Source organism: Gopherus evgoodei, unplaced genomic scaffold (genome assembly GCF_007399415.2).
Source record: "Gopherus evgoodei ecotype Sinaloan lineage unplaced genomic scaffold, rGopEvg1_v1.p scaffold_31_arrow_ctg1, whole genome shotgun sequence".
NCBI classification, from domain to species: Eukaryota; Metazoa; Chordata; order Testudines; family Testudinidae; genus Gopherus; species Gopherus evgoodei.
Window position 1 is genome coordinate 4,142,421 of NW_022059983.1, and position 26,924 is coordinate 4,169,344.

Sequence of the window (26,924 nt, forward strand, 5' to 3'; positions counted from 1 at the left end):
TGGAGGGGTGGATAGATGGTGGACGTGCATGGAGATGGAGGGATGGGTGGATGGACGTGTTTGGGGATGGAGAGATGGGTGGATGGACGTGTTTGGGGATGGAGGGGTGGGTGAGTGGATGGATGTGTTTGGGGATGGAGGGATTGGTGGATGGACATGTTTGGGGATGGAGGAGTGGGTGAGTGGATGGATGTGTTTGGGGATGGAGGGGTGAGTGGATGGATGGATGTGTTTGGGGTTGAAGGAGCAGGTGGATGGATGTGTATGGGGATGGAGGGGTGAGTGGATGGGTGGATGTGTTTGAGATTGAAGAGGTGAGTAAGTGGATGGACGTGTTTGGGGATGGAGGGATGGGTGGATGGACATGTTTGGGGATGGAGGAGTGGGTGAGTGGATGGATGTGTTTGGGGATGGAGGGGTGAGTGGGTGGATGGATGTGTTTGGTTTTGAAGGAGCAGGTGGATGGATGTGTATGGGGATGGAGGCGTGAGTGGATGGATGGATGTGTTTGGGGATGGAGGGATGGATGGACGTGTTTGGGGATGGAGGGGTGAGTGGATGGATGGATGTGTTTGGGGATGGAGGGATGGATTGATGGACGTGTTTGGGGATGAAGCGGCATCAAACGCAGAGCAAGTGGTGGCTGTTGGTGGGCAGAGTCTGTGTTGAGGGGGCGGGCTAAGTTATCTGTTAATTTTCCCTTTTCCTTCTCCCCCCCACCCCTCCGAGCCAGCAGCCACTAGCCCTGTGCATCACCACAGCTGAGCCCCATGGAGCTGATGGCTATCGTGCTGCTAGTAGTGACTGCAGGTGAGGGGGGCACATAAGAGTGGGGGGCTGTGGGAGGGGAAGAGGGTGTGCAAGGAGGAGTTGTGTACACATGGGGGGCTGTGTGCGCAGACAGGGACAGGGGGCCCATGTGGGGGAAATGGGTGCTGGGGGGGATTGTGTATGTGGAGGGGGAAGGGGAGGTGTCGGGGGAAGGGATGGGGATTGTAGGAGGATGAGTAGGGGTGGGGGGATGGGGTGGGGGCAGGGAGAGGGTTGTGGGGGATGGGAAGGTGTGGGGGCAGGGAGGGGGTGGTAGGGGAGGGCTGTGCACAGCTGCAATTTCTGAGGGTGGCTGGCCCTGACCCTCGCTAGCAGTAGGGTGGGCACACGTTGGTCGTGGGGACTGAACGGGACTGACGCATCTTAATGCATGAGCCACTTTAGCTAGCTAGAGGGGGTGTGGGGGGATAGATGGATAAATAGAGGGGGTGTCGGGAATAGATGGATAGAGGGGATGTGGGGGGATAGTGGGGGTGTGGGGGGATAGATAGAAAGAGGGGGTGTGAGGGGACAGATAGTGGGGGTGTGGGGGGATAGATAGAAAGAGGGGTGTGAGGGGGTGTGAGGGGATAGATAAATAGATAGATAGAGGGGGTGTGAGAGGATAGATAGAGAGGGTGTGGGGGGATGGATAGATAGTGGGGAGGGGATTGTGGGGCTGGATAGATAGTGGGCTATTTGGGGATTGATTGATAGATCGATCCATCAATGGATCCTCTCCCATGACCTCAGCAGCTGGGGATTTAAGACCCAGACAAAACACGGTGTCCCTTGCCCTACAATTGCTGGAACCAGCCCCACAGCCCATTGCAGCAGCTCTGCCTGTGACACCAGCGCCCCCCTGGTGGCCCTGCTCTGATCTCCCACCCAGTCCGGGCCCCTCGTGCTGACGTGGAGTTTGCTGACAGGTGCTGCAGTGTCCGCCCAGGACGACGGGGGCCGGATCATCGGCGGGTACACGTGTCCCCGCTACTCCCAGCCCTGGCAGGCCTTCATCTACGGCCCGCTGCAGTGTGGGGGCATCCTGGTCGACAGGAGCTGGGTGCTATCTGCCGCCCATTGCTACAGACCGTAAGAGTGTGTGTGTGTGTGTGTCCCTGCCGCCCCCTGCTGGAGGGACTCAGCCCTGCACTGTGTGGTGTGTATGTGTGTCTCCCCCTGCTACCCCCTGCTGGAGGGGCTGGGCCCTGCTCTGTGTGTGTGTGTGTGTGTGTGTGTCCCTGCCACCCCCTGCTGGACGGGGATGGGCCCCTGCTCTGTGTGTGTGTGACCACTGGGTCCCTGCCGCCCCCTGCTGGATGGGCTGGGCCCTGCTGTGTGTATGTGTGTGGTGTGTGTGTGTGTGTGTGTGTGTGTGTCCCTGCCACCCCCTGCTGGAGGGGATGGGCCCTGCTGTGTGTGTGTGTGAGTGAGTGTGTGTGTCCCTGCCACCCCCTGCTGGAGGGGATGGGCCCTGCTCGGTGTGTGTGTGTGTGAGTGTGTGTGTCCCTGCCAACCCCTGCTGGAGGGGATGGGCCCTGCTCTGTGTGTGTGTGTGTGTGTGTGTGTGTGTCCCTGCCACCCCCTGCTGGAGGGACTCAGCCCTGCACTGTGTGGTGTGTATGTGTGTCTCCCCCTGCCACCCCCTGCTGGAGGGGATGGGCCCTGCTCTGTGTGTGTGTGTGTGTGTGTGTGTGTGTGTGTGTGTGTGTGTGTCCCTGCCGCCCCCTGCTGGAGGGGATGGGCCCTGCTCTGTGTGTGTGGGTGTGTGTCCCTGCCGCCCCCTGCTGGAGGGAATGGGCTCTGCTCTGTGTGTGTGTCCCTGTGTCCCTGCCGCCCCCTGCTGGAGGGGCTGGGCCCTGCTGTGTATGTGTGTGTGTGAGTGTGTGTGGGTCCCTGCCAACCCCTGCTGGAGGAGATGGGCCCTGCTCTGTGTGTGTGTGTGTGTGTGTGTGTGTGTGTGTGTGTGTGTGTGTCCCTGCCGCCCCCTGCTGGAGGGGATGGGCCCCGCTCTGTCCAGTCTCTCCCCCATTCCCAGGCGGGTGGCAGCAGAGGGGTTGGGGGGCCTGTGGAGGCAGGACTCTGACCTGGGTCCCTCTCATCCCTGCGGCTAGCGGCCTGCGGGTGCGGCTCGGGGAGCACAACCTGGCGGTGCGGGAGGGCCCGGAGCAGGACCGAGTCGTGTCCGGCGCCATCCTGCACCCCGGCTACAACCGCTTCACCCTGGACAACGACCTCATGCTGCTCAAACTGGCGCAACCGATCACCATCGGCACGACCGCCCGCCCCGTCACGCTGCCCACGGCCTGCGCGCCCACCGGGACCGCCTGCCTCATCTCGGGCTGGGGCACCGTCACCACCCCCCAAGGTAGGGCCGGGGATGACTCCCTGTGCGTCTCTGGGGCTGACCCACCAGGGTGATTCAATCCGGTCTCTGGGGCTGATTCAATCCGGTGTCACTCGGGAGTGACCCCACTTTCCCGGTGTTTTCCCCAGCCACATTCCCCAACCTCCTGCAGTGCGGAAACGTCCAGATCATCTCAGCCCAGAGCTGTCGGGCTTCCTATCCCGGCCGGGTCACCACCAACATGGTGTGCGCGGGCGTCATGGGTGGGGGCATCGACTCCTGCCAGGTGAGGGGGCGGGGCCAGGGAACAGCAGGGGTGGGGGGCTCGGGGCGGGAGTGGGGATCTGGAAGGGGATGGAGGATAGTTGGGTGGAAGGGAGTGTGAACTCTCCCCCCCCCCATGAGGGGCGGCGGAAGGAGGGCAGATGGGCAGCACCTGTTGGGGAAGGTCTGGCTCTACCCAATGGAGGGGGAAGGGGCAGGGGGCACAGACTGGGGGAGGGGTGCCCTGCCCCACACTGTGGGGGCAGAGGCGGCCCAGATTCAGAGCCATGGTTTGCCACTTGTCATGGCAAAAGGCAGGATGGGGGTGGGGACCCGAAGGGGAGGAGCTGGGAGGGGGCTGGGTTTGCAGAGGGGATTGGAGCCCCACAGACCATGTCAGCTCCCTTCAGGGCAGGGGATCATGGACTGGGTCTACCGGTGCCCCTTACTCCCAACCCGCAGCCCCCACTAGTCCAGCCCTGGGCTCCCCTTAACTCCCCCAGCTCTGCTGGTGCCCCTCACTCCCAACCCGCAGCCCCCTGCTAGCCCAGCCCTGAGCTCCTCCCCAGCCCTGCCGGTGCCCCTCACTCCCGACCCGCCGCCCCCTGGAAGCCCAGCCCTGGGCTCCCCCAGTCCAGTCAAGGGGAGTCGTTATGACGTAGGTGTTGTCTCTCCACAGGGTGACTCGGGTGGGCCTCTGCTCTGCGCTGGGCAGCTCCAGGGCATCGTGTCCTGGGGGCTGCAAACCTGCGCCCAGTCCAACAGGCCTGGCGTCTACACCAAGGTCTGCAACTACGTAGCGTGGATCCGCAGAGCCATCCAGATGAATTGAGGACGGTGCCTGGGGGCAGAATCCACAATAAAGCCTGAGCAGCAGGACCTGTATCCTGGTGTGTCACCTCCTGGGCCCCTGGGAGTGGCTGGACCCAGCTTCCACCAAGCAGAACCTGCCCAACGGCTCGTTTATCCCCCCCCCCCCCGAACCAGGCACTTTGGAACCCAACCAGTGCCGAAAACACTGACACAGCAGGGAAGTCTCTCCCCCTTGAATCTGCAAGCAGCCGGTGCCCCTCACTCCCGACCCGCAACCCCCTGCTGTCCCAGTCCCAGGATCCAGCCCAGCGCTGCCAGTGCCCCTCACTCCTGACCCACAGCTCCTGCTATCCCAGCCGTGGGATCCCCCCCAGCGCTGCCAGTGCCCCTCACTCCCGACCCACAGCCTCCTGCCATCCTAGCCCTGAGATCCCCACCAGCGCTGCCAGTGCCCCTCACTCCCGACCCACAGCCTCCTGCCATCCTAGCCCTGAGATCCCCACCAGCGCTGCCAGTGCCCCTCACTCCCAGCCACAGCCCCCTGCCGTCCCAGGCCTGAGATCTCCCCCCAGCGCTGCCAGTGCCCCTCACTCCCGACCCACAGCCTCCTGCTATCCTAGCCTTGAGATCTCCACCAGCTCTGCCAGTGTCCCTCACTCCCAACCTGCAGCCCCTTGCCAGCCCAGCCTTGAGATCCCCCCCCAGCGCTGCCAGCGACCCTCACTCCTGACCCACAGCTCCTGCTATCCCAGTCCTGGGCTCCCCCCTAGCTATGCCAGTGCCCCTCACTCCCGACCTACAGCCCCCTGCCATCCTAGCCCCAAGATTCCCACCAGCTCTGCTGGTGCCCTTCACTCCCGACTCGCAGCCCCCCGCCAGGCCAGGCCAGGCCAGGCCAGCCCTGGGCTCCCCGCCAGCTCTGCCAGTGCCCCTCACTCCTGACCCACAGCCCCTGCTATGTCAGCTATAATAGGTGTAAACACCCCTTCCAGGTTTGCAGGAACTACAGCTAGTGGGAAAACTATCCCTCCAAAGCTTTTTTTCAACCAAGACTTTTCTTACCTGGCTCCCATTACCTCTTTAGTGCATCATAATTAGGGTTGGAAGGGACCTCAGGAGGTCATCTAGCCCAAACCCCTGCTCAAAGCAGGACCAATCCCCAACTAAATCCCCAGATCTGTAAGTGGCCCCCTCAAGAATTGAACTCACAACCCTGGGGTTAAGCAGGCCAATGCTCAAACCACTCCCCCCACTTCTGGCCCCAGGGGTGAGGGTGGCAGCTGAGAAAACTCCATTGAGATAACTGGTTTTAATTATCAAGTCGGTGGCATACAGGAGAGACATATTTCTTGAACGATTCATAAGAAAAAGGGTAAATAACAAAATTAAAAGCCAGGTCCAACTGTCATGACCTTAAAGCCGAGCTTCGAAACCAGCGACGAGAACAGGGCAAGAGAGTCCCACACGCATCTGCATCACAACCAAGCCATCCCACGGCTTGGCTGTTTTGCCGCAGGCAAAGTGAAATACAGTATTTCTTATGTCTGTGATCCAGTATTTCACAGACATAAGAGCTGGTTGGTGGAGATTTTTCCCTCCTGCGAAAATTTTCAAACATTCAGTTCCCTCCCTCCCATCCAAAAGCCCAGATTTCCAAATTCTCCATGCAATGAATTTCTGGACGCAAAACTCATCTGAGCTCACTCCAAACGATTCTGACCCGGGGGGTTTTTTCCAATCTCACACACGTATTTCAAAAGAATGTGTTGCTTCAAAACAAATAGTGAAAAATTTTCAAAACGAATAATGAAAAACGCGACCAAACAGGAGATTTTGACGTTTGCAAAACTGCCCTCAGTGGTTTTTTTAATCTAAACATTGTGCCCCAAATCGCTTCAATTTAAAAAAAAAAAAAAAAAAAAAAAAAAATCTGTTTCAGGCAAACCACATTTTCCAACTGAAAACCATTTAGCAGAAAATTTTCCAATCGCCTCTTAATTCAGCTGGTCATCCAGCCTGACCTCCTGCACAGCGGAGGCTGGAGAATGGCCAGCCCAGATATGGGGGTCGAACTAGAGCCCCCTTAACTCTGCCCACAAATTTCTGCAAACATGTGACACCACGCTAATGGCAAAGGGTAGCAAAGTGAGATTCCCACAGGTCTAAACTGGCACTCACTGTGGAGTTATTTTAATCTACACCCCTTGAGGATCTGCCAAATTTAGCTTCCTTCTGTAGTTTTTCATTGTCTACCAATCAGACTCAAACGCAAATAACTTCAGAGGTGGATTTCTTGTCTCCTGCTGAGAAAAATGCAGAGAAGCTTGTGCTCTACAGGGTGTACATCTTGGAAGCAGCCACGCAGCATAAACCAGAGAGAAATGCAAAGGAGATAAATGCAAGCAGACACATGCTTGGCCCTTTCAAATCAGCCAGGTGTGACGTTCAAACTCCAGGGAAAGCATCTGCTAAAAGCCAGCACTGGATGGGACACCTAGAAGCTAATAGTGGGAGGGGAAATATACAAGAGTGACTGAACAGTAGTGCTCTCCAAAGCTCTGTTTAGATTCATAGAGGAGGGAATTTTTGAGATTAAGGTATTTTCCTGTCCTGATTTGGAATGAAAAACCCAGATCTCGACAATTTTGGCAAGTTGAAAAAAATCCAGAAAAAATTTCAGTTGGGGTCAAAACATTTCATTTCCATGATTTTAAAAAGTGGTGTTTTGAGGTCAGTTCTTTTGAAGCCCACTCCTACTAAAATTTCAAACAAAAATGTAGACTCAACCCCACCCCTCCAACCTTTTCATGCTGAAGGTGTGGACACTTTCTAAACTTTCTGCCCTCCGATACATTTTCCACCTCAGGAGATTCCTCCAAACCCAGAGTGCAGCATCTCTGGCTTGGTTTGGACAAATCTCCTAACTCCAAAAAGTTTCCGTTTCAATTAGTCTGCATTTTGCAGTGAGGGAAAAAACGGTTTGTCGAAAAAACTCCCGACTGGCTCTGCCCTGGGGGAGCGAACGCTGAGATGCCGAAGCTCGTCTTTGCAACGAAGAATCGGTTCAGGTCGATGACAGAGGAAGTCTGGTGCTAACGCGGGTTTTCAAACCAAGACAAGTTGTGTGTGTCATGTACAAAGTGAGAATAGTGCATTTCAAATGCAGCTCCCCCCCCGCCCCCACCCGCCATGTGCCCCAGATACAAACCCTTCCCCATCAGAGGGACGTGAAAGACAAAAGGCACTTATTGAAATGCAGGGCCAGCCACTCAGCTGAGAGAAATCAGCAGCAATCTGCTGCAATGAACATGGGGATACTGACACGCACGCGCTCCAGATCTGTACCAATTAACACAGATCTACTAATTACAGCTGGCCAGATTGCTTTCTGTGCCCGTCGGCTCTCTCTGCTGTCAGTCACGTGCTGCACCAGCCCGCACACACCAGCCCTATCTGCCATCAATAGCTCCATGCCAATCTGCTGCCAATGGCGCTATTCGGTTCAGCAGAGCACTGCTGGGTCATGCCAGGCGAGGGCTGGGACCCCGGACCAGGGGTTCTCAAACTGGGGGTCACGGCTCCTCTGGGGGTCACGGGGTTATTACGTGGGGGGTTGCAAGCTGTGAGCCTCCACCCCAAACCCCGCTTTGCCTCCAGCATTTATACTGGTGTTAACTATATACAAAAGTGTTTTGAATTTATTGGGGGCGAGGGAGGGGGGTCGCACTCACCGGTGAAAGGGGTCACCAATATAAAAGTTGGAGAACCACTGCCCTCAACACTACAGATAGTTTGCCGGGCCGCAGTTCTCGCAAAGAAGCTGCCCCTCTCCCTTGCCAACACCCAGGGTAATATTTCAGTAGAATAAAGCAAAAAAAACCCAAACACAAAAACAAAACCAACCCACCACCGCCACGCCCTGCCAAAGCACCGCTGCCTTCAAAACATAAAGGCACCTGCTCGCGATTGAAAGCTGAGCTGTATCTGCAATTCCCACCCGTCCCCTGCCGGTTGAAATGGTGACTACAATTAGGACAGATGAGCCGCGCCGATGCCAGGTTGAGGCCGAGGGGTCGTGCGTGGCGCTGGTGTGTCCCAGCGGGGTCATTTACATTCCCGCAGGAGCCGGAGTGCCGCCTGGGGCCAGAGCGTCTGGGGGACTGTGCAAGTGGGTTTCCTTATACACGAACCAAGCATTGCCTGCCCACAGAATGAGGTTCAGGAAGCCGATAACCTAAGGGGTCCAAAGGATGAGGGGGTTAGCTGCAGTATTTAGCTTCCAGTTCGGCTGGGAGATGCCCTCTCCAGCTCTACATGGACCATTTCTGCCCACCCAGCCTGCCCGGCTGCATAGCCCCAGGCTGGAGAACCTTCCCCAGGGATTCTTGCCTGCAGCCCAGATCGGATGGTCGAGCTAGAGCACCTTAACTCCACCCCCTTGCGTGCGTGCCCTTTACTCCGCCCCCTTTCTAGATTTCAAACCCAGATCTGGTGGGTCAATTCCATGACTAGAATTCACTTCTTTCCAGCCTGGATCTGTCTGGCTTCATTCCCCAGCTGTTGGCTCTCACTCTACCTGTGTTGGCTGGATTAGAGCCCTCTGCTCCCCAAAATCCCCTCTGAACACTCTCTGGGAGAAACTAAATAGATCAAGCTCCTTCATTTAACCACTGTTTATTAGATCATTTATTAGGGGTACTACAGTAGCATATGGGACCCTCAGGAGTGGCTAAGACCCCTTGCACCAGGTGCTGTTCAAACAACACAAAACAGCCTCTGCCCCAGACGCTGCCAGTCTGTGTGCCTGCTTACATAGGGACACTCAGGAAAGTTAATCTGAATTAACTGAGGGCTTGTCCACACACAGAGTTACTCCAGAATAGCAGCTCCTGATGAGATTTTTTTCAGTTCACCAGTAATTCAAAAAAGGAGAAAAAACTACAAACATTTTTCAAAACTGCTGGTGAAACGAAAAGTCGAAAAAAACGGTGTCGGCCAAACTCCCTTTGTCTGACCCTTTAGAAACTTTTTTATTGAGGTTCTTTAAATGAAACAAACAGATGTTTGGAAACAGAATCTGCTTTTTCTGCTGAAAGAAGGTTCATCTGGAAAATTTCACCCATTGCTACTCCTGAATAGTTTCCCCGATGGATTTTGCCAAATCAGGACAAGCCATTCATACTCCGGAATAACAGTATCCACACATGGAGTTAATCAGGAATAATTAGGGCTTTAAATTCACATCCAGCCTTAATCCAAATTAAATTTCAAGTGTAGACAAGCCCTCACTGGTGTGAATTTAAAGTGGATTAGTTAAACCGCATGGCGGATGCTCTCATTCTGAATTAAAGTGGCCCTGACTGAGATTAGTTTAAATCACTGTGACTTAAGAATGACGGTGACTTTAATTCAGAATGAGAACATCCATATTTTAACCAATTCCGAAGTTTTATCAAATCCACAATCTGGTCTCAGACCCACTCTCCTAGATTCATAGATTCTAAGGCCAGAACAAACCCCTGTGATCAGCTAGTCTGGCCTCCTGTCTAACAGAGGCCAGAGAACATTCCTGAATTAAATTTCCGTTTGAAAGAGAGCAGATCAGTTAGGAACCCATCCAACCTTCATATTAAAAAGTTCCAGTGAGGGAGAATCCACCACACTCCCTGGTAAATTGGTCCAAGGGTGAATTACTGTGACTTAAAAATTTACACCTTATTTTTAGTCTGTGTCCGGCTTCAACTTCCAGCCATTGGACATAGTTAGACCTTCCTCTGCCAGATCGAAGAGCCCATGATCAAGTATTTGTTCCCATGTAGGGACTTAAAAGATGGGGATCAAGTCACCTCTGAAACCTTCTCTTTGTTAAGAGAAATAGATTAAGCTCCTTGAGTCTATCACTACAAGGGAGGTTTTCCAATCCTTTAATCGTTCTTGTGGCTCTTCCCTGACCCCTCTGCAACTGATCAACGTCCTTCTCGAATGATGAGCACCAGATCCAGACACAGGATTCCAACAACGGTTGCACCAGTGCCAAACCCAGTGATACAATAACTTTTCTTCTCCAGCTCCGAACCCTCTCCAACCGACGAACACCCTACGGGAACCAATCCATTTCAAACTAGAGCTGTCAATTAAATCGCACTTAACTTCAGCGATTACCTCAAAGTAAATTAACTTGACTAAAAAAATTAATCGCAGTTTTAATTGCACTGTCAAACAATAACAATTGAAATTTATTATAAATATTTTGGATGTTTTTCTACATTTTCAAATGCACTGATTTCAAACACACCACAGAATACAAAGTGTACACTGGTCACTATTTTTCATTACAAATATTTGCACTGTAAAAAAGATAAAAAATAGTATTTTTCAATTCACCTCATACAAGTACTGTAGTGAAATCGCTTTAAAGTAAAAGTGCAACTTATAAATGGAGATTTTTTTTTTTTGCCTCATAACTGCACTCAAAACCAAAACTATCTAAAACTTTAAAGCCTACATGTCCACTCAGTCTTACTTCTTGTTCAGCCAATCCCTAAGACAAACAAGTTTGTTTATGTTTACAGGTGATAACGCTGCTCGCTTCTTATTCACAATGTCACCTAAAAGTGAGAACAGGCTTTCGCATGGCACTGTTGTCGGCAACGTTGCAAGGTATTTATGTGCTAAACATTCATATGCCCCTTCGTGCTTCCAGAGGACATGTTTCCATGCTGATAACACTTGTTAAAAAAAAATGTGTTAATTTAATTTGTGACTGAACTCCTTGGGGGGAAAATTGTATGTCTCCTGTTCTGTGGTTTTAACTGCTTTCTGCCATATATTTCATGCCTTAGCAGTCTCAGATGACGACCCAGCACATATTGTTCGATTTAAGAACACTTTTATTGCAGGATTTGAGAAAATGCAAAGAAGGTACCAATGTGAGATTTCTAAAGATAGCTACAGCACTCGACCCAAGGTTTAAGAATCTGAAGAGCCTTCCAAAATCTGAGAGGGATGAGGTACAGAACATGGCGACAGAAGTCTTAAGAGAGCAACGCGGTGATGTGGAAACTACAGAACCTGAATCACCAAAAATGAAAATCAACCTTCTACTGGTAGCATCTGACTCAGATAATGAAAATGAACACGTGTCGGTCTGCACTGCTTTGGACTGTTATTGAGCAGAACCTGTCATCAGCATGGACGCACGTCCTCTGGAATGGTGGTCGAAGCATGAAGGGGCATATGAACCTTGAGTACATCTTGTACGTAAATACCTTGAAACACCAGCTACAACGGTACCATGCGAATGCCTGTTCTCACTTTCAGGTGACGCTGTAAATAAGAAGTGAGCAACATTATCTCCCATAAATTTAAAGAAACCTTTTTGTCGTTGCAATTGGCTGAACAAGAAGTAGAACTGAGTGGACCTGTAGGCACTAAAGTTACATTGCACTCAAAAATAAAAGTTATGTAAAAAAAAATTCTACATTGGTAAGTTGCACTTTCATGATAAAGGTGAACTGAAAAATACTATTTCTCTGGTTTATCTTTTTATAGTGCAAATATTTGTAATCAAAACTAACAGAGTGAACACTGTACACTTTGTATTGTGCTGTAATTGAAATCAATATATTTGAAAATGTGGAAAACATCCAAAAATATTTAAAGGTATTTTTTTATCATTTAACAATGCGATTAAAACTGCAATTAATTTTTTAAATTTTTTGACAGCCCTAATTTAAACTCTTAATTTGGATTCACTTCCCTTCGCATCCCCATGTAGACAAGATCTCCGACCACGGGCTCGGAGCCAAGCACATGCCCCTGAGTTTCAAGGGAGACCCGCCCAGTGCCTCAGTGGCACAGGGGAGGGGAGGGCACCGGCCATACGTACCACAGACACGTTGAGGGAGCCCATGCTGCTCACTGCACCGAATAGGCAGGAATTTGGGGGCATATGGCAGAAGAGTATGTCCGACATAATCTCAGACCCAGTGGATATTTTGATGTCAGTCAGGGCTTTGGCCCAAGCCGAAGTGCTGATCAGCCAGAGAAGTGTGACCACCATAGTGATCACAAAGTCCTGCAGGAGGGGGAGACGGGAAGTTACTAGCCCAAGGCCACCAGGAGAGAAATACACAATGGAGGGGACTGATTCCCAGGCACCTACAATGGACACGCTGAGGCCAACCCTCCAATGGAGCTACGGCCCATTGACCCCACCTGGGATCTGGCCCCAGTTAGCCGTAGCTCCACTGGAGTCATTGACCCCAGCTTTGGGTCTAGTCCCACTGGCTTTAATGACTGGAGTGTTATTACACCAGGTGATGGACACACGAGGCCACACCCTCACACAGCCCCATGCGCCACTCAACTCACATAAGTGTCGATTCCACCTCAGGGCTTGGGGCTGTCAGCTGAGATGTGGGCACTGAGCAGCCGGGCACCCCCAGTCTCAGTCACGGGGGGGGGGGCGGCTGCGACATGCCTGGCACATGCCTCATAGGTGCTTTCAAGAGAGACTCGATTGCGGGTGCCCAACGGGAGATGCCATGTGGTGAGCCTGGTTCTGATGGGTACTTGGCGTTCTCTGATATCCCGTCTCCTTTCACCGTGTCACGAGTCGGGCACCCAAAACAATCCAGCCGGCTCTTTTGACAGTGCAGGGCGGAGACCATGGCATTCCCAAAAGCAGCCTGGTAGAGAAGCTGGATCTTCCTCTGTTACACGGGAGGTGGACCCCTGAGCTACAGCACGCAGCCCCAGGTCTAGACTTTGGCTTTAGGCTTGGATTCCCAAAGGATGGCACTAGGCACTGAATTCCCCTGGCAATCAAGCCACTAAACAACGTTCTAGGCCTGGCCAAAAATGCCATTTATTGCGACCGCTTCATCCACTCACAAAAGTTGAGGATTAATTTAATCACTTCTCTTCTCTGCAGTACTATTCTTCAGGGGTTTGTGATGGGGCAGCTGCCCCTCACCGGCTGGCAAAGGGTTAATAGCAGCCCTTGGAGCAGCTGCACAGAACCCAGCCAATCAGAGGAAGACTTAGAAGCAGCCAATCAGGGCTCGGCTGGGCCCTATAAAAAGGGCTGCAGGACAGAGAGGAGTCAGTCTCTCCCTGGAGCTGGAGGGAGAAGGACCTGGGACAGAACAGTGCTGGGCAGGGTCGGGGAACAAGCAGAGCTCCAGCCTGGCTCGTTCCCAGACTGTGGCCATGATACAGGGGCAGAATAGGTGCTGGGAAGGTGGCCCAGGGAAAGCAGGTAGTGGCAGAGGGGAAGGAGAGGCAGTGAGCAGCTATCAGCTATAAGGTCCCTGGGTCAGGGCCCAGAGTAGCAGGCAGGCCTGCCCCCCTCCCCTTTGCCCCATAGGCTGCTGAAGGAAGTGGACATCCAAAGGACGGCAGTTTGCCCCTGAGCGAGGGGCTGCAGTTGGCCACTGCAGTGACAGGCTGGGCCAAGGCCTGTCGGTTACCCCGGAAGCGGAGGGACAACGGAGTTGGGGAAGCCAGAGGGCCGTGCCCTGAAGAGGATGCCGTGATCCGGGAGCGACGTGGGTCCGTGGAGACGGTGGAGAAGCTGTGACACTAAGTGAGACCCCACAAGGGGAGGGCACTCTGCTGATGGACAGATCTAAACCTGGAGCAACCACCAGAAAGCACCACAGTGGTGAGCACAACCCATTAGTGTTATTCTGGCAGCACTCAACGGACCCAGCTGAGATCAGGGCCCTGTTGTGCCAGGTGCTGCACAGGCATAGAGAGAGTCTCTGCCCCAAAGATCTTACAACATAAACAGACAATGGAATGATCACTATCCCCATGTTACAGATGAGGAACCTGAGGCACAGACTCAACCAAGCCCTGTCCAAGGCTCTTGAATCCAGGTCTCCTGCCTTGCAGCTGGATCTCTCTAACTGCTAGCTCACCCCTCCTCGCTAAGGGAATCTGTTCCTGGCAAACCCTAATTTTGCTGCAACTTCAGCTGCATTAGAGAATGTGGGGTGGTGGTGGGGGGCAGTGTCCCATAGATCTCACCCACACACCCACACATTCTGGATACAAATCCCCAGAGCTCTGATGCAATTTGGATTTTCCCTCCGCCCTCCTCCCCGCACAACTCCCTCCCCCCATGCTTGGAAGTTGGGGTTTGCCAATTACTCCTGAATAACGTATCCGATGGGCAGGTCAGCACCAATGTGAGACCGGCAGGAGACGCCTGGGCACTTACCGCATTTCCCAGCCCTCCGAGGAGCAGGCGCAGCAGGGAGAGAAGAGAAAAGGGGCAACTGTTTATCAAATTACAATAATCCTCTCCCGCTCGTGACCCCTCTACCTTCCAGAGCCAGGGGCTTTGGTTCGCATGCCAGCATGGAGCCAGGGCACTGCGCCAAAGATTGGGTCTCACAGCCTCTTAATTAGAGCTGGGATCCAGCCAGCGGGTGAGCCGGAAATTACACAGATCATCGCAAGAACAGCTGGGCAGAGCCTTTGCCGATGTGAATCGCCACAGATCCACTGGACTAAATGGAGCTACGGACGATTGACCCCAGCTGGGATCTGGCCCCACTGACTCCAGTGGAGCTATGGCCCCTTGACGGAAGCTTGGTGTTTTGGGAAAACAAAAGTGGCAGAAAAATGTCATCAGAAAACGAAACCTGTCGAGCAGAATGTTTTAAAAGGCCAGGGCAAAAGGGAAAAACCAAAGGCAGATTTTGCTCCAACGAAGCAAAAAAAGTTCCTGTTTTGTAACTCGACCTCAGAAAGCTGAGATGTGTATTGCACAAAACCGTTTTCATTGCAACTAGCCTGTCTGGTTTCTTCTTTAAGGGGAGGTTCCCCCCCCCCGCCCAAAAAAAAAATGCAAAAAATGTAGCTGAACAGCAAAAAAAAATTTGATCAAAGATTTTCCCATGAAAGTTTCCACGCTAGCCAATAAAAAGTGTGTGTTAATCTTTTTGTGGTCCCAAAACACCTGGCAATGCCAAGATTCTGAGCAGGACTCTGTCTGCAGAGTGCTTGGAGATCTAGGTTACAGGACACTCCTGGCTTAAGAGTAGAGCTCATTGAAAATTCTTTGCCACAGCTGCTTTTTGACAGAAAATTGTTATTTCAACCAAAATATTTGTGACACGTTTCTGCTTCCCACGGAGAACTTCCACTTTTCAGTGAAAATTGTTTGTCTGAAAACTGAAATGTTTCGATTCAAAACGACAGAGTGGTACATCATGGCAACTGTATTTCTGAACACCTTGTGAGCCAATTTTTCTCTATGGGCTGGGCTTTCTGGTTAGACCACATTCCCCATGATGCACCACTTCCTTGCTTCCTGCTGATCTATTATGGTGCATGATGGAAGTTGTAGTTCAGGTGCCTCATTTTTATTCCCCTCTCTTGCCTGGACTACATCTCCTACAATGTGCCACTCTTCCCCCTTTGGGCGAGTTGTGTCATAGGAATCTCTGGACATGGTACATCATGGGAGTCGTAGGTCAGCCAGAGAGCCTGGACCATAGAGAAGAATGAGAGCATGGGGCACCCAGGACAACTACTCTCATGAGGCATTGCAGCCACGGACACCCATGACACAACCCCACTCCTGACCATGACAGAAGTAGTGCACCCTGGCCTACAGAGAACTGAACATGAGACACCCAGGACTACAACTCCCATAAGGCATCACAGTGACTCAGTGAGAGGTGGAAGTGGTGCATCATAGGAGATGTAGGCCACCCAAAGTGCCCAGCCCATAGGGGAGAATGGGAAACCAAGGCACTCAAGACTACAGCTCCCACGAGGCACTGCAATGTCATTTTGAATTCAAATATTCAAGGTTTCGGTCAAAATATTTCAGTGGAACGTCAATTTTTCCCACCACAAAAATGAATTAAGATTTGAATTTTTGTCTAAATTCTCCACAGGAAATTCCCCCTCTGCCTCACTGCCCCCAATTTTCCTCCCAGCCCCCATTAAGAGCAAAATGTTACAAGTCACTTACAATCATGGGTAGCTTGCCAGTGCCACGGTAAAGGTGCAGATATCCCACGTACAGCACCAGCGCCGCCATGCAGTAGAGGAAGACAAAGACAGCGAAGGTGACGAAGAACTGGGCCGAGGATGAGAAGTCGCCCACGAGGTGGGTTGGGGTCCATGTGTTGTTACATTTCTTTGAATCCAGTTCTTTGAACACCACAGTGTTCAGCCTGCCAGGTGAGACAAAAGCACCTTGAAGCATTTCACTTTTACACCAGCGAGACGAAGTGCTGGGCCTCTGGGGCGAAAGAGTCATATTTACCCATCTGCTCTGCCCTCCTGCATAGCCCAGGAGGTAGAAACTCCTCCAAGGCTCCCTGCTTCTAGTCCAGATCTGGGAGTTGAGTGCCCTTAACTCCACCCCCTTGCATACATCCCCTTAATTCTGCCCTTTCATAGATTTTTAAGTCCATATCTAATAGGGGAGCTTTTAAAGAGATGTCAGACCTTGATGGAAAGACTCCAAGGGATTTAGAATCAGCCCCATCCCTGGGGCAGTCGTTCCAAAGGTCAATTCTCCTCATTAAGAATTTGCCTCCTTATTTCCAGTCTGGCTTCATCCCCCAGCCATTGGCTCCTGCTCTGCCTTTGTCAGTTAGATTAAAGAGCCCTCTGCTCCCCGAAGTCTCCTCCCCAGGGAGGCACTGACCGACCGGGTTCAAGTCCCCTCTGAATCTTCTCTGGGAGAAATTCACTAGATTGAGCTCCTTTAATGTCTTGCTCTCAGGCAGGTTTTCTAGTCCTCAGACTGTTCCCATCGCTCTTCTCTGACCCCTCCCTGATTTCCCGATGTCCTGTTTGACAGCACAGTCTCAAATCATTGTCTCCCCAATGCCGTACCGAGACTTCACCCCCACCACCCTTTAGATCACTGTGCATCTCGTGATGGCTGGGGGTTTCCCTTCCAGCTCCAGCTCCCGGAGTCACAGCATTTCTGGGAGAATCTCTATTAAGATGAGAAAAGTCATCTTCAGAGTTGGGGCCGGGGGGAATGGGAAATGAGCACCCTAGAAGCTAAAAAAACAGAGGGGAACAGACCCTGCCTGACGCTGGTTGCTTGTTTCAAAACAACCTGTGATGTTTAAGCCAGACCCAGGGTGTTTCGTTCCCAGGGGCTGAGAGAATGCATAGGAGAGGGGAAGGAAGTAAGGGTCATGTGGGAATGAGTCACTGATTCTAATGTCAGAAGGGCCCACTGTGATCATTCAGCCTGCGTTCCTGCATCACACTAGCAAGAGAATGTCCCTGAATTCATTCCTGTGAACACTGCCCTCCCGGAACTGCAGCCACCAGGACCGGACATGGGATTGCAGCAGCGGTTGCAGATACAACCTCCTCTCTGCTCCGCGTCTCGGGATCGCGTTAGCCCCGGTGGCCACCGCATTCCACCACAAGCACAGATTCAGCAGATTGTCCGCCCGGGGCTACACTCACCGGAACGGATAGCCAAAAGCAGCCTCAAGGGTCTCATTTTTAGTGTCCTGACAGCTGACTTTAATGGAGGTCTGGCCACTGTACCCTCCACAGGTGGCGAAAGCAAAGATGGAAAAAATCTAGAGATACGGAGAGACACAGCATTAGAGTCATAGATTTCAAGGCCAGGATTCATGCCCGTCCAACCTGCCTTCCTGCAGAGCCCAGGCCGGAGAACCGCCCCCAGGGATGTCAGCGTCCAGCCCCTATCTGGTGGTTGAGCTAGCCCCGATCTTTTCGATGCCCCGACTCCATTTCAAGCTCAGCACATGCACTCCAGCCAGTGTCAGAAGGATCCCATTAAGGAACGCCAGCAGTGCACATGGTTCGCATCAGCTGATCCCAGCACACTCCGCTGGCATTCGCCCAGAAGAACAGCAATTGGGTTGGCATGCGCCACTCACTCTCAGCACGATTCTGATTGTAACAGGGTCAATTTTCTGCAGCCACCTGGCCCATTAAAAACGGCTCTAATGAAAACTGAAAGCAGAGGAGGCCAGATCATGAGCTAGGGTAAACGGACTCCAACGGGGATCTGGCCCTATTGACTCTCTGGGCCAAAGATCACACCACTTTCTGTTGGCACAGCTAACTGGAGACAAAACACCTCTTTCAACACCCCTCCCGGCTTCCGCAGACCTTGTCAGAGTCTGGGAATAATCCCTCCCCTTCATGTGCTCTTCATGCACAGATCTCAAATGGTTGTGGCAAGGAACGTGCGCAATGTTATCACCAATGGGGAAACTGAGGCACAATGTCACCGTGACTTGCAGGTCACTCAGCAGACCACAGCTGGGCTCCTCTTTAACTGCTGCTAACGTCCCGAGATATTGCTCAATCCCTGTGCCCATTCACAAGCTAAACACAAACAAGTGTATGAAGTTACACACAGCTTGAGTTCCACTTCTGTCTCTCTCGTTTCCCAAGGGACTTATGCAGATTGGAATATTTTCATCAACACATTTTCCCTCCCCATGGACATTTCTACTAAGAATGAAATTTTAATGATTCACAGATTGCAAGGGACCATTGTGATCATCTTGTCTGACGTCCTGCATAACACAAGTCAGAGAGCTGCCCCACGGTAAGTCCTAGAGCAGAGCTTTTAGAAAAACCTCCAATCTTGATTTAAAAATTGTCAGTGATGGGAACTCCATCACGACTCCTGGCGATGTGCTCCAGTGGGTAATTCCCTTTTCCACAGCAGTGAGAGTAAAGTTATTTTGATCACAGATCAGAAAAATGTTGATAACTTCCCCCATAAGTGTGTCACAAAAATGGTCAGTTGCAGGCCACAAAAAAATTGAGTAAAAACATTAGAGTTTGGTTTAAAAGTCGAGTTCAAGTTTTCTACAATCAGACCTCTGAACTGAAATCCATTCTCAGTAAACAGTTTAAAAAAACCCGTTTTATGTTAAAATTTGCAGTTTGGGGTGAAGGCTTCAGTTTGCCCTAAAAATGTTCTGGTTGTGTTTTTAAAAATTGAGTTTTACTTTTCAAAATCAGTTTTTTGCCAAAAACTGCTCCCAGGAAAACATTTTTTTTCTACAAAATTATTGACTTAGCTGAAAATTTGCTGTCTGAGGTTTAACTTTTCATTTTTTCAGTTAACAAAATGTTTGAGGATTGGGGAAATGAGAGTTGTTTATTAATTCCAGTTTGAGTTGAACTGAGGTCGGAGTCTTCAAAAAATTGATCTTAGGAACATTTTCAATAACACCGTTTTTTGAAAACTAACCCCCCTCCATGTTTATTTAGTTGGATTTTTAACAAAATTTGGATGTTTTACGACAAGCCATGCTCCACAACAGAACCATGGGGGAGGGACTGAAAAAACAGCCAGGTTCTCCCATGAAATTTTGAAGGAAAAAAGAAAATACCTAGGAAAAATTTGCAAACTTTCCCCAGGAAAACCATTTTTGACCATTCTACCCCTTGCCTGTACAGCTGGCAGACACCCCGTAGTAACAGAGTAACGCAATACATGTGAACGAATTGTCAGCTTAGGGTTTCTGCTTTGCAGCAGGGACAAAAAGCCAGAGGGTCTGGCTTCGGGCCTCGAAGGTCACAGCCAGGTTTAGCAACTAGAGAAGTGGCAGATTGCAAGTCTGGGCTGAGTGAGCACAGGGGAGTTTCGGACATTGTCCCGCTCGGAGTGATTCCTCCTTAAGAAACCTTGCAGAATTGAATCTGTTGACATCATGCGCCGATGGTGCCCAGGGAGGGGGGTAGACTAAGCCAGCCAGGACCCCACCGACGCCGGGCCTGGCTGGGAGCCAGGGAAGCCGAATGCAGTGACTACAGAGAGACGTGCCCGTTCTGTGGAATTCACTGCAAGGCTCAGCGATCTGAGGCCGGGCTGGAGGCTTTAAGCGAGAGTTATTTCGATGCCAGCAGCTAGGTCATCCCCCAGTGCACTCAGTGCCATAGCAACCCAGACTGGGATGGGGGGCCCTCTTCCCGCTGGGTGCCACACAGGCACACACCCTCTCGATTGAGATCAGGGATAATGTCACGCTGGGTGCCACACAGATTTCCCGCCCTCCATCCAAGATCAGGGACCCCGTCATGCCAGGTGCTGCACACACCATCCCTGACTGAGATCGGACACCCTGCCATACCAGGTGCCACACAGATTCCCCGGCTCCACCCCACCCCTGACCAAGATCAGGGCCCCGTCGTGCCAGGCGCTGCATATCTCCCCGCCGTATGACCGAGATCAGGGACCTCTTTGCACTCTGCTTTAGGAGGGATGGTCCAGGCTGGAAGGAAGAGAGGCTGTGCTGGGCATGGCAGGCAGGCATCACAGGGGGGCTCAAAATGAGGTGATGCACAAGGCTAGTGGATTCTCATCTCGTTAGGGCTGGAGAGGTTGAGGGTGGAGCCCAGCGGACCCACAATCTCTCCCCCCACTCCTCCCAAACAGACCAGCCCTGCCACGCCCCAAACAGCGTCGCGGAAGCAGCCACAAGAAGCCGGCTGCCTGCATCGGTGCCGCAAACCCAGATCACATCCCCACCAGGCCACGGGTTCTGCCCCATGCGGAGAAGAGAGGAAACGCAACGTCGCAGCCGCCCCGGCCGCAGGCTAACGGAGATGTGCTCATGGCCAATGCCCTGCTCCGAGGATTGGGATGGGATGGCCGAATTTGCAAATCTTCCATTGGGTAAAAGAAGGGGATGAAAACAGTCAAAAGAGCAGATTTTCCAAAGAATAAAAACTGGGCCCAAACAGTAAAATTTGCAGATATTCTGATTAATACAAATTGGGATGAAAATAGTAAAACTTGGGAGTGGGGGGTGGGATATTAAATGTTTGAGGATTGCAAACAGCCTGCATGCAAAGAATGCCCTTTCCTGTAACCCCTAAATTTTCCATGGGCGGAGGGAGTTTTTTGACCAGATTCCGCCACGGGAAAAGATTGAATGTCTTTTCCTTCTGGATCACGTTAGAGGCTATAAATACCTAAATTGCAGTTTCTGGCCAGTGGAACGGCTCAGAGATGAAGCGGGGTGGGAAGAGGGGGGGACATGGCATAGACTTCCTGCTGGGCATAGTTTTGCACTGTGCCCAGAGATGCCAGCACCTAGCACCAATTAGCCGGGTGAGGTATCAATCTAGGTACTGACCTGGCTTTTGTCTAATTGTCAACATCACCCCAGGACAGGGACGGGTCCCCCTTCTGTGTGTTTGTACAGCACCTAGCACCATAACTGCAGAACAGCTCATAACCTGACTTTGCAGCTGGGGAAACTGAGGCATGGAACAGCTGAAACTATTTGCCCCAGATCGGGGGGACCAAGCCAGGATTTGACCCACGGTCTCTGCACATCCCACTGCGCTGCTCTGCCACAACTGGCTGGGCCCAGGCAGAGGGAGCGGCCACAGGCCCAATGATATGTACGCAGGTGGTGCGGGTGCAAAGCATAAAGGGCACAGTGGTTACTGGGTGTTGCCAGCTCTTGTTTCCAGCCAGCTGGGCAGAGCGGGAAGGGAAGCCAGGAGGAGCCAGAGGCACCAAGGGCACCATGCGGGCTGGAGCTAGCAACGTGGGGCGTTGCCTTCTGCCAGCGCGGTTGCTGCTTTCCATTTAGCAGCTTCACTCAGCCAGGTGGCACCATGGCCCTGCCCTTTATTGAAGCGTGCCTCCAGGGACTGCACGAATCCCTATGACTGAGATCAGGACCCCCTTTCAGGACAGGCACTACACAGACCCTCACCCCACCGACCAGGATCAGGGCCCCCGTCAGGCCAGGCTCTACACAGACCCCCATCCCCCTCTCGACCGAGGTCAGGGCATCCATCAGGCCGGGCGCTGCAGAGATTGGGGAGAGGGGGCTGCTTATGTTTTTCAATCAGCAAAATGACAGCTCTGCCATCGCCAGCAATATTCTCGCAAACCTCTCGCTCCCAGGGGGCTTGTTGTAAATCTCCAGCTCCCGGAGTCAGGACACAACCCCAGCTTTTGCCTTGAAACTCAGACTTCCAGTTTTGGGTTTGGGGAGCTAATCTGGAGAACGTGGCCGCTCCAGGTCAGAAACGGGTGGCAAAGACTCAGCCTCCCCAACTACAAAACACAAGCACTGGTGTTTGTTTTTAAATCTCATGATTTTTTACCCCAACCTTGAGATTTTGCCGGGGCTGACTGTGGATTGGACACAGCCGGCGCTGCTCAGCGAGCCCTGGCTTTTTTCCCTTTCCTCAGGTCCTTTTAAAGGATGCCGCCAAGAGACGACAGGAGCCTGCCTTTGGTTCAACTTTTCAATACCATACAGGGAAAAATGTTTTCCCATTCCTCCTGGCTGTTCAGCGACAGCAGTTTTCTCAACACTGCAGGAAAAAGAAAGTGAAACTAAAGCCAACTTTCCCTCTGACAGCACGAGAGCAGAAAATAACCCTGGAGAAACAGCGACGAAAACTACTACAGAGGCTACACTTTAAATCTGAGCTGGCAGATGTGGGAATATATATTAAACACCCAGGAGTGGCTGGCATCAGGTGATTCGAGATTGGGGCTATAAAACTGCAGCGTAGACATGCAGGCTCAGGCTAGATATGGGCTCTGGGGGGACAAGTGTCTTTCCGTTTCAGGTCTGTACAGCACCTAGCGCAACCGGGATTTGATCTCAGCCTGGGGAACCTACCAGCTTGGTCTGGGATTTGCAAGCTTCTGTCTGGGTCCAAATCTAGCAGGTCGGGCCCAGGGCGCAATGTTACAGTTAGCTGATCATGGCAGCCCTGAGGCTGGCACGATCGCAGCCAGTCACCCATTGTCTGCAGTTCTCACTCAATCCCCAGTGCCGGGAGCCATCGTGGGTTGCCAGGAGAATGGGTTTCAATTCTCGCCCTCGCGGGATGGGGAAGAACATCTGGGGGCCCAGGAAAGGGCTCGGAGGCCAACAGGTAAATCAACCAGATTTGGTCACAATCGCGCAACCTCCCAAGACATTTTGGGTTGTTTTTCTAAAAACACTCAATTAGCCAAACTGAGGAGGGAAGATTGAATAATGGCCCTCTCCACACACACACAAGAGCTGGGAATAGAACGCAGGAGTCCTGGCTCCCAGCCACCCCTGTTCCAACCATTAGACCACACTCCCCTCCCAGAGCCAAGGGTAGAACCCAGGAGTCCTGGCTCCCAGCCCTTACCTGGGGGTCGAGCTAGACCTCCTTATCCAGGCTGCCAGGCGAATGACTGCAGTGGTGGAAGGGCCCAGCCACTACCTGCCACCAACCCCGGAGCTGCCCTCCCCACCAAGCCCATGGCCATCCCCTCGGAGAGCTCTGTTTCATTAACAACCAATATTACCAAACCACTGGAAAGCCACAAACGGACGCGACTTCCCCTACAACGTCAGGGCCTCCTCTCTGCAGTCCCCTCCCAGGGCGGCACTGGTGAAAGTGCACCAGGATCGGGTGGCATGGCCCAGCAGACAAGGAGTTGGAGTGGGTGGCAGGATGCCTGGGTTCTCTGTCCAGATCAGGGAAGAAAGTCCATCCGACATCAGGTCTGCGCACAGCCAGCGCTTGTGTAAATGCCACATCAGTGCTAGTGCACGGGGAAATCAGCTGAGCTACCTGGGGGTGCTCAGAGAGATCACCTCTGGGTCAAAACATGGGCTAGTGGGTGGGGATGAGCAGGGCTGGGAGCCTGGGCTCTCGGGTTCTTTCCCCAGCTCTGGGAGGGGAGTGGGGTCTAATGGTTAGAGCGGGGGAAAGGGGCTCAGACATAGAACTCCTGGGTTCTCTCTCTCGCTCTGCCACTCCTTTTTTCTCACTGTGCCTCAGTTTCCCCTCCCACTCTCTGTCTATTCATACTGGAAACTCTTTGGGGCCGGGACTGTCTCTGGCTGCAACTGGGTAGCGCCTGGAGCAAGAGGGCCCTGATCTCATCTCACAGCGATGTGCCATGGGCTACGCGGGGGTTTATACCTCAAATCTAGGATGCACCAGAAATCGGTTCATAGCAAGATCTCTCACTGGCCAGGTCAGGAAACGCCCTCCCAAGCCATTAGCCCTGGGGCTCGATCCCCATTGGCATCAACAGGCCAGACCCCCTTGGAGTCAGGGGGCGCCGGGGTACTGGGCAGGGGGTTTGGGGGTGGGACCAGTCCAGAGCAGCAGCAGTTTCTCCCACTTCTCCCTACCACCCCCGGATCCCCTCCAGCCCCACTCCCTTGTCCCATCCTGCTTTGTACCCCACCCGTGTATCCCAACTGCTCTACCCAGCCCCCTCACACACACTTGGCCCCCAGCTCCAACCCCGCTCACCTCTAGCCCTCCCCCCAACCACTGGCACCCCCACCCCTCCCCATTCACCCCCACACACCCTGCCCCTCCCAGCACCCAGCCCATTGTCCCCCCTCCCTGCACCCCCCGCCCACACTCACCCACTCCAGGACCTTGATGAACCCCAGCGGCTCCTTCAGGGGGCCCAGGTCGAGCCGGAGGCCGGTCATTTTCTGGGGAGAGGTCAGAGGCGTCAGGAGTGGGGGGGGGGGAGGGCGGAAGTTTGCAATTGGAGGGGTTCGGGAGGGGTGAGGTTGTAATTGGCGGCAGGCGGGTTCCTGAGGGGCAGGGTTCCCTGGCCGGAGTTTGCAATGGGTGGGGACGGGGGGGGGGGAGAGGCTGCAAAAAGAGGGGGGCAGACGGGTTCCTTGGGGGGGGCAGGGTTCCCTGGCCAGAGTTTGCAATGGGTGGGGGCAGGGGGGGAAGGTTGCAAAAGGAGGGGGCAGGCGGGTTCTTGGAGGGGCGGGGTTCCCTGGCCAAAGTTTGCAATGGGGGGGGCAGGGGGGAGAGGTTGCGAAGGGAGGGGGCAGGCGGGTTCCGGGGGGGTTCCCTGGGGCGAGGAGGGGAGTTTGCAATGGGTGCGGGTGGGGGGGGAGAGGTTGCGAAGGGAGGGGGCAGGCGGGTTCCTGGGGGGGTTCCCCGGGGGGAGGAGGGGAGTTTGCAATGGGTGGGGGTGGGGGGGGGAGGTTGCGAAGGGAGGGGACAGGCGGGTTCCTGGGGGGGTTCCCCGGGGCGAGGAGCGGAGTTTGCAATGGGTGGGGGCGGGGGAGAGGTTGCGAAGGGAGGGGGCAGGCGGGTTGCTGGGGGGGATCCCCGGGGGGAGGAGGGGAGTTTGCAGTGGGTGGGGGCGGGGGGAGAGGTTGCAAAAGGAGGGGGCAGGCGGGTTCCGGGGGGGTTCCCTGGGGCGAGGAGGGGAGTTTGCAATGGGTGGGGGCGGGGGGAGAGGTTGCAAAAGGAGGGGGCAGGCGGGTTCCGGGGGGGTTCCCCGGGGGGAGGAGGGGAGTTTGCAATGGGTGGGGGCGGGGGGGAGAGGTTGCAAAAGGAGGGGGCAGGCGGGTTGCTGGGGGGGTTCCCCGGGGCGAGGAGGGGAGTTTGCAATGGGTGGGGGCGGGGGGGGAGAGGTTGCGAAGGGAGGGGGAGGCGGGTTGCTGGGGGGGATCCCCGGGGGGAGGAGGGGAGTTTGCAATGGGGGGGGCAGAGGGGTTCCGGGGGGGAGGGGCGGGGAGCTCACAAAGGGCGGGGGCGCGGGGGGGCCGCAGCGCCTACCTGGCTCACGCGCTCCATTCCCCGGATAGACGCGCGCGCTGACCTCACCAAACCCCGCCCACCTCCCCGGCCCGGAGCTGATCTAATGAGCTCATTTGCATACCCCCCTTGCGGGGCCGGAGCCCCGGCTGCTGGGTGCGGCGCCCTGGGAGGGTCCCACTGCAGTGGGGCAGCCCCCCCCATCGCAGGGTCCTGCTTGCCCCCCCAGGAGCTCTGACCCCCCCGCCCGGGCTCCAGGAGGACCCGTGTCTGCCCCCCCCCAGCCTGCCTGCCCCGATCCCCCCCACCCCGCTAGGTGCTATAGCCAAGGCCGGGGGGGTTCTCGGGGGGGGGGGTTCAGCCAGTCCCTTCACACCCCTGTTCCACCCCTCACAGCTCTGCAGCACGGCCACCGGCCGCCCACTGCGCAGCCCCCGCCACGCAGATTTCATCCGGCCGCCCCTCTGGGGAGCAACCCCCAGGCCAGGAACAGTAGCACAGAAAATTCCCCCTGCATCCGAGCGGGCAGGGCAGGGCAGGGCAGCTGGGCTCAGCTCCCCCTGCACGGGGGGGGGGGTAGAAGGGAGACAAAGCCGCTACGCAGGCCTAAGGGGGGAGCTGCCCTGAGTGTGACCAACCGGGCGATGCTGCCTGAGTTTGCAGAGAGCCTGAGCCCATCGCTGGGAGAGGGGCAAGTTCTCCAGGCCAACCCCCGACTCCAGAGCTGCACCATGGTAATTTGAACACTTGGACACTATTATGTCTTGGGTGGGATGACCTTATTTAGTGGGTGGAGCTTAGAAGAGCTCCACCTCCTTTTCTCAACCCCCACCCCCCATCAGGCTATATCTGTCCAAACAGGTGGGAACTCGCTCCTCCCTCCACCTCCTCCTAGCCACACATCCAGCCGCCCCTCTCCTGGGAAGGAACTCCATGGGGCAGCAACTTTCAGCCAGCGCCAGAGCCAAGGGTCAGTTGGTGTAGCATAGGGGCTTTTCTGGCCCCCCATTCCCATAGCAGCTGAGCCCCTCACTCTCTTTAACAACACCCCCATGAGGAAGGACAGGGATCTTGTCCCCACGGTACAGATGAGGAAACTGAGGCATGGTGTTGGGCCTAAGGTCATCCAGGGAGTGTGTGACAGAGCAGGGAA

At 53.8% G+C, this 26,924-nt stretch overlaps 2 protein-coding genes across 4 annotated transcripts; one reads left to right on the forward strand and one right to left on the reverse strand.

The window, feature by feature from the left end:
• Nucleotides 1-733: 733 nt before the first annotated feature.
• Nucleotides 734-4,253, forward strand: LOC115640564 (trypsin-like). The gene is made up of 5 exons (XM_030543424.1): nucleotides 734-810; nucleotides 1,740-1,902; nucleotides 2,925-3,178; nucleotides 3,307-3,443; nucleotides 4,101-4,253. Exons 1-5 carry the CDS (start codon nucleotides 771-773, stop codon nucleotides 4,251-4,253), a joined length of 747 nt encoding a protein of 248 aa, XP_030399284.1. The 5' UTR covers nucleotides 734-770.
• Nucleotides 4,254-5,528: 1,275 nt separating this feature from the next.
• On the reverse strand, nucleotides 5,529-25,856 carry LOC115640443 (synaptophysin-like protein 1). 3 transcript variants are annotated; one of them, XM_030543180.1, is made up of 6 exons: nucleotides 25,793-25,856; nucleotides 24,628-24,699; nucleotides 17,699-17,817; nucleotides 16,230-16,434; nucleotides 12,123-12,311; nucleotides 5,529-8,468 (listed from the first exon to the last, which is right to left on the reverse strand). In XM_030543180.1, exons 1-6 carry the CDS (start codon nucleotides 25,808-25,810, stop codon nucleotides 8,343-8,345), a joined length of 729 nt encoding a protein of 242 aa, XP_030399040.1. In that variant the 5' UTR covers nucleotides 25,811-25,856; the 3' UTR covers nucleotides 5,529-8,342. The 3 variants fall into 3 exon arrangements, with proteins under 3 accessions (XP_030399040.1, XP_030399042.1, XP_030399039.1); XM_030543182.1 differs by lacking the exons at nucleotides 24,628-24,699; nucleotides 25,793-25,856 and adding an exon at nucleotides 22,114-22,299; XM_030543179.1 differs by lacking the exons at nucleotides 24,628-24,699; nucleotides 25,793-25,856 and adding an exon at nucleotides 20,757-20,863.
• Nucleotides 25,857-26,924: the final 1,068 nt, after the last annotated feature.